General features: G+C 36.3%; 1 protein-coding gene across 1 annotated transcript in view; it reads left to right on the top strand.

Moving 5' to 3' along the window:
- Positions 1 to 7,433, top strand: part of CYLD (CYLD lysine 63 deubiquitinase) — a gene marked incomplete in the record, with an annotated part of 42,539 nt that overhangs the window by 12,784 nt on the left and 22,322 nt on the right. The window contains 2 exon segments of the mRNA XM_072422924.1: positions 734 to 879; positions 1,948 to 2,559. Coding sequence (XP_072279025.1) covers positions 2,053 to 2,559 — 507 coding nt within the window.

The raw sequence follows: 7,433 nt of genomic DNA, 5'->3' as shown, positions 1-7,433 counted from the left end.
TAGGATGGTGCCATAAAGGAACATAGGAGAGATGGGTGCTAAATGGTTGGGACGGTGCCATGAAGGAACATAGGAGAGATGGGTGGTAAATGGTTAGAACGGTGCCTTGGAGGAACATAGGAGAGATGGGTGGTAAATGGTTGGGATGATGCCATGAAGGAATATAAGAAAGATTGGTGGTAAATGGTTGGGACGGTGCCATAAAGGAACATAGGAGAGATGGGTGGTAAATGGTTAGGATAGTTCCATAAAGGAACATACGAGAGATGGGTGGTAAAGGGTTGGAACGATGCCATGAAGGAACATAGGAGAGATGGGTGGTAAATGGTTAGGATGGTGCCATAAAGGAGCATAGTAGAAATGGTTGGTAAATGGTTAGGATGGTGCTATAAAGGAACATAGGAGAGATAGGTGGTAAATGGTTAGGATGGTGCCATAAAGGAGCATAGTAGAAATGGGTGGTAAATGGTTAGGATGGTGCTATAAAGGAACATAGGAGAGATAGGGTGGTAAATGGTTAGGATGGTGCCATAAAGGAACATAGGAGAGATGGGTGGTAAATGGTTGGGACGATGCCATGAAGGAACATAGGAGAGATAGGTGGTAAATGGTCAGGGTGAGCTTTACAGAAACACTGGTAATTTTTAATTTATTATTGTTATTGATAGTAATTAAAAATCTTATTATCCAACAGATACATTTATTTAAAATGTTGATATTTGTTTCTTTGCAGATACAAATTCACTAATGCATTGCACTGAAAGCATATACACAATTTACGTTAAGTAATAGAACAACTTCAAACAAGCTGCATTATGGACCACTGTTAGGGCTGCTACACCAATGGATTCATTTACCTAATGGATGAACGCTATTAAGGTAAATAAAGAAAAAAAAATGTTGCTACCTACTAATTTACTTTTATGTCCAGGACCAAGATCAGAACTATTGCTAAGGCAATTTGTATCTTAATTACTTTTGCTAGGCTGTTGAACACTGAAAAGACTTGTCACGTATAGGTGCAGGTAGTGAAAGCAAATGCATAATCTGAATGTTGTTGCAATGGTAAAGATAATAGAAATATGGTTTTGTATTGAACTTTGTTTTCTCCATAATGATTCTCCATAATGACTCCATAATTTGCTACAGAAGGCTTTGTGGGTATATAATAAATATCCACAAAGCCTTCTGTAGCAAATGTCTATTATATAATACTTACTTCAAGCAAAGTCTAGATATTTGTAAATATATATTTTGTAGTAAATGGTGGTTATTGTTACCATTCACTGAAAATAATGCAAGAAATCGACTAATAGATATTAAGCAACCCATACTAAGTCTGACTCAAAGTATTTTTATTTAGCTTTAATTTGACTTGGAGGAATTCACATTTTTCTATTAGATGCTACAGCAGTTATTTTAGCTTGTCCTAAATCTCCAAGTTCATCTCACTATCTTGTATTTCTTATAATCAATACTTCATAGTGGGCCACAGAATGTTTATCCTGTGGAAGATTGATCAACTTGGGGGTCTTCTTCTGTAGAAGTCTACGATCTACGATGTAATATTCCTACAATTCTTTACAGTTAGATGGAAAACAAATATACTATCAAAATGTTTATAGGTTATGCAAAAAGATCAGAAATGCAAAAGATGTAAATGTAATGGAGACATGAACGTACTAATGTAAGTGTTAATTATCTCAGCACTTTTTTGCCTATTGGCAATTTATAATATTGCTAAATTACCTGTAAGTAGAAGCTTTTTTTATGATTATGGTACTGACATTTTTCAAGCATTTAGACAGGATAGATAGATTTTATAACGGTTAATCCTGGTTCTCCATATACATCTACTGGTTAATGTTATATGTAAATGAGAGAGTGAAAAGTCACATGTATAACTTTTTTCTTCAGCCTAACCTTACTGAGCAATTTTTCTTTTAGGTTATTTGGATTTCACTGTCCTAGTCATGGACCTGCACATTCTACATTGTTGGGTATAAAAAGTCATCTGAATTAAGAACTTGGTGAAGGAACCGCCTTGTCACAATGAGTTCAAACCTCTGGGGGCAGGAAAAAAGCAGCTCCACCTACTGGGAAGAGCGCATCTTTTATTTGTTGGTCCAGGAATGCAGTTTGGTTGACAAACCGCCCCAGAAGCAGAATAAGATCCCCAGAGGAAGCATTGGCCAGTTTGTCCAAGAGCGTTCTGCAGTAGCACATAGCCGGAGCATCCCTTCCAAGAGCAAAAAAGTTCAGATTGCAATAAAAATCTTAGATCAGCCCCATACCTTTCTTTTTGTGGATGAGAAGGATGTTATTGAGATCGCAGAAAAGCTGGCTGAATTACTTTTGGCCATTACAAACTGTGAGGAGAGATACAGCCTGTTCAAGAATAAAGTGAGACTTTCTAAAGCCTTACAGATAGAGACTGGCTCTGCAGTAAGAGTGTATATGAGGCCGGGTGATGGGCACTATCCAGGTGTTGTACGGTATAGAGGACCGTTAATGCCAGAAAGGCCTGTCACTGGCATATGGTTTGGTGTGGAATTGTTGGTAAGTTATTTTTCTTCCTAATTTACATTTGTTACATTTTGATATTACTGGATAAATACCCCAATGCAGCTACTTTTTGGTATCTGTTCAAGTTTTGGTCATCTGTTTATTTAAATGGATAATTAAAGGGCCATTTTTGTTATACATGTTAAAGTATAAATGGACAAAAGTTTAAAATCCATCATAAATCTAAATTAATTTTTTCTGTCTGTATTTCCAATTGTATTCTAAATCCTGTCTCATGAACTGAACAGGAAATAAGAAGGAATCTGCTGCAGTGAGGGGAATGTTTTAACAGTTATGACCTAAACAGCTGGCCACATTTGAAAAATTTTGCTCACCGCTTGTTCTGATAACAACACAAACATTTTGGATTTTACCTCGCTTTCTTTCTCAGTGACAAAGCTTGACTACAAATACAGATGTTGAATCACTTTACCAGGATAAAGGCTGCAGTTAAACTCTGACAGGTTTTAACACATGATATCTAAATAGAAAAAGGGTTGTGTGGTGTACTGTCCTTCATAGACCAGCAGACTGTTCAAGGGATTTCCAATAAAAGTCACTTTGTAGGACTTAAGATGTTGTGTGCTGGCGTTTTTCTAATTGCATTTTATATAAATGTACAGATGTACTAGCTGATGCCTGTGCTCTAGACATTAAGGTAAAAAAATACTGGAAGCACCAGTAATGTTCCTTATTACTCTTAAAGCGTACCTAAAATCAGAATTTTTACTTTACATAAAAGGGTTGATAACCCTTTTATTTAAAGTAAAAATTTTGTTTGTTTGTGTTTTTTATTTTAAATGCAACATCTCACTGCTTACTTTATTCTTGATCACCTAGTTGATCAAGAATTAATGCAAGCACAGAGCCTCCGACGATGCGTGACGTAGGTATCCCAGGAGGCTCTGTGCGTAGAAGGAGCCCTTTCATCAATAGAAAAAAATTGCTGATGTCGCACATGCCTAGTGAGATTGGCAAGTTTTTTCCCAATCTACATCACCCGATCTCTCGCCTGCACAGTGCGAGATCGAGTGATGTAGGAATAAGAACGCTGAAGACAGATACCGGGACGACGCTGGATGAAACCTCCCGATGGATAGACTGATCTACGGCATTGAAAGTAAGTGTGATTTTTTTTTTTTTTATTTGTTTTTTTTTGTTTTGGGTTTACTTACGCTTTAAGCATTTGTTTTGCATACATAATACAAATCATGCATTATTAAATAATTTCCATCATTTGTAAATATCTGAAGCGAGTGCAGTTAAATTTGATCAAGCAGTTTCAGTACAGGTCTGTACAACTATGCATGGCTGGAGCTCATCTTGAAAATCATTCCTTGTTGTAAAATCTACCTTTTTTTATTATTTCTGTTTATACAAGAATATGTAAGCATGTACTCAATGAAGGTGACCTTTTAAATTTTACAGATTCAAGTTGATTTTAAAAGCTCATTGGTAGAAAACACTTACACACGTCAGATGATCATCGCCTGAGACGAATGGTCATTTTTGTCTCGTGCGAGTCCAGAGACACTACCCTCCCACTTCCCTGAGCCTGCAATCTGTACAGGGGACATGATCCATGGCTCTGCCGGTGCTCCCTCCCAGTGAGGTCTTTCACCTGACCCCAGTCGGTGGCGCACCGACCAAAGCTGCAGACCACCAAAATTTTGTTGGGGACCACCGGTTGGTTTTAACATATATTATAATTATCAGTAGTCTTGATTTTTTGTTCCACAGTACAAATGACAAATTATATAAACCTGTCCATGGCACAATCTGGTCTTCTTGGTTTCTTTTACAGACTCCAGGTGGACATCGTCTTATATTTAGGTTTGTCTTTGTTATGATAGGCATATTCGTTTTATACATTCATTTTCAATAATTTTTCATACCATGACCTGTCCCCCACAACCATGACCTGTCCCCCACATTAAATGCAGTCCTTAAAGCTAACAATTTGTTCAGTAAACCAGGAACATGGGGCATCATAGTAGGTAAATAATCCCTTTATTTCTCAAACTACCTCTTAGGAAGATTAGTGAACTTTCCCTATCAAACACATAACTTATAAGAACATAGACATTGTAAGTATTTTCCTAAAGGAAGAGATTTTCACATACATTTGTCTTTATTTGAACTGTCATTTAACTGTGAACTCATTCCAGACTCCTCCCTTACTCTAATAAATGGAATTTTGCTGGACAGGCTTCCACTTCTGTTCTCTGAATTGTTATAAAAAATAACTAGCTAATAACTATAACTAATAGCTAAAATGCAGATATCTATTTTAACATGCAGTATATATGATCTGCATCTCTTTGTATTACTCTTCATTGGCTTCCGTTTCACCTTAGAATCAAATCCAAGCTCCTGTGCTTTACCTTCAAATCCCTCCACATCTCTTGTCCAATTTACCTTTCTGACCTTGTAGAAAAATCCACCCCTAGCCGCTCTCTCCGCATCTCTAATGACCTACTAATGACTTCCTCACTCATAACTTCATCACACACACTACTGCAAGACTTCTCTAAAGCTGCCCCAACTCTCTGGAATGGCCTTCCACGTCCTATTCGGCTTGCTCCTATTTTCTGCTCATTTAAAGGAGCACAGAAAACCCATTTTTTCAAACTTGCCTACCCGTCTTACTCTGTCTCCTAAAACCCTCACTACTTATCCCACCATTCCATATCCCCCTCCTTTTGTGTGATACCTCCCCACCTTCTAGATTGTAAGCTCTTCGGGGCAGGGTCCTCTCCTCCTCCTGTGTCACTGTCTGTACCTGTATGTCATTTGCAACCCCTATTTAATGTACAGCGCTGCATATTATGTTGGCACTAAATAAAACCTGTTTAATATTAATGCACTTTTTAAATTATTTATGAATTTTAACTATTGAACTCTGTACCACAGTACTGAAAAATGCTTAATCAAATCAAATGTTGTAAGCACACATATATTATTATTATTATTATTAATAATAATAATAATAATAATAAAAATAACAAACAGTATTTTTATAGCACCAACATATTACACAGCGCTCTACATTAAAATAGGAGTTGTAAATGACAGACAGATGCAAACAATGAAACAGGAGGAGAAGACCTTTTTTATATTTGCATCTGTTTATCAAGCATACAGTGCTCATGTATGTATTAAAATCCACACGTTTTTGGGGTCCATGTACTCCATGTAGGTCCAAGTGTAAACTACTGAAAGTCCACTGTATTTTATATGGAAAAGAGCACACCAGGGTGCCACTCTCACCCCCCCCCCCCCTATAGAACAGAAGAGCATTCATTAATCTTTCACTGGAAATGTTATCAAGAACGGCATGCATCCTTATATCCTGCATAATATCTTTTTAAGCAAACATTGTTCTACTTTTAACAATAGCAAACAATTTTTATTATTCAAGTTTTTTTTGTTAGTCTTTTTGTGTAAATTTTATTACAGTGACTTTATACAACTAGTAGTTGTCTTGATGTCCCTTCCATGGCTAGCAGTGGAAATTTTACTTTTGGATTTACTGGGCATCCTGTAATGTAAGCAGTGTTTGGCTAACTCAAAATAAACTGTTTCAGAAATAGAAGTTTGTAATTTAGTTTTTTTTTTCTTGTGGCCGGCCCCAAAATACACTACATTCTCATTTCTCTACAATGAGTTCCTGTTACGGATAGGTTATTTCATTCTCTTCTACTTCTGAATTCTGCCTGAAAAACTGAAAAAAATTATATTGACTTTATCATTTATTTTTTTATAAAGGATAATCCAATAATGTTGACAACTTATATGCCTAAAATAATTAAAAAAGAATGGACTCACATATGTGTCCTACTAGCAAGACAATGCATTTCAAGAAACTGCTAAAATCCACAGCCTTGGACTTTTCAGAAGTAAAAATAAAAAATATGTAAGCTGGTTATTATACCAAAGTAAGAACTAGATATCCATCTCCATAAACCCTGAATTCTAGCCACGTTTTTTCACTAATCTTATATTACAACATTCTGATACACAAAGTAGTATGCTACAGAATCTCTAACAAAGACACTTTGGATTGTTTATGGGGGTATTTTTAATGTGGCCAGAGTTGGGGGAATGTCACACTAGCAGCTTTGTACCAGTTACAGATCTGTTTTTTTTCTGCTGATGCTGCAATAGCTGACTATAATTCTCATTCATGCAGCTACTAATCACTGTGTACCATCATCATTAGCTCCATTGGATATTATGAGTCGCTGCTAAAGCTGGCGATTCTGTCACTAGCTCCAAATTCTGCACAAAGTCCATATTTAGATAATATTTAGAAATAGAATTATGATTCAGTTGCCATCTTACCTGTTTTATTTATGCGTAAAAGATTATTTGGATGGTATGACAAACGCAGTGTTAGCTCATTGTTTAATAGAGTACACTGAGATCAATTTACTAAAAAAGTAGAAGCTGTTCACCTAGCAAACTGAGAGTTCACTTTGTGGATCATGCTTCTCTTGCATTTCAACTATGGGGTCAGTTTAACATTTGTTAGGAGAATATTTAACAATGTTGCTTTAACATTGTTACAAATAGTAGAGATTAATCGTTAACTAGAGGGAGGGTCACTTATGATAAAGAGAAAATAGTTGCCAAGCCTAGTTTTTTTGTGAGTAAATAGAAAAAAGAGAAGAGAAAGCAACTATTTATGGCAGAAGGTAGTTATTGTATTTGAGATTTAGGAAACAATAGTTAGCAGTGCTGAGCTTAATATAGTTCTCCTATGCTGCCTAGAATCAACATAGTCCTCCTATGCTAAACCGTAACACAAAATAACAGAAATCTTGTCTCAGTTCCCGATGCCATACTTACCTTCTACAATAAAAAGT

The sequence above is a fragment of the Pyxicephalus adspersus genome, chromosome 9 (genome assembly GCF_032062135.1).
Source record: "Pyxicephalus adspersus chromosome 9, UCB_Pads_2.0, whole genome shotgun sequence".
NCBI classification, from domain to species: domain Eukaryota; kingdom Metazoa; phylum Chordata; class Amphibia; order Anura; family Pyxicephalidae; genus Pyxicephalus; species Pyxicephalus adspersus.
This window is presented reverse-complemented; position numbering and strand designations above follow the sequence as displayed.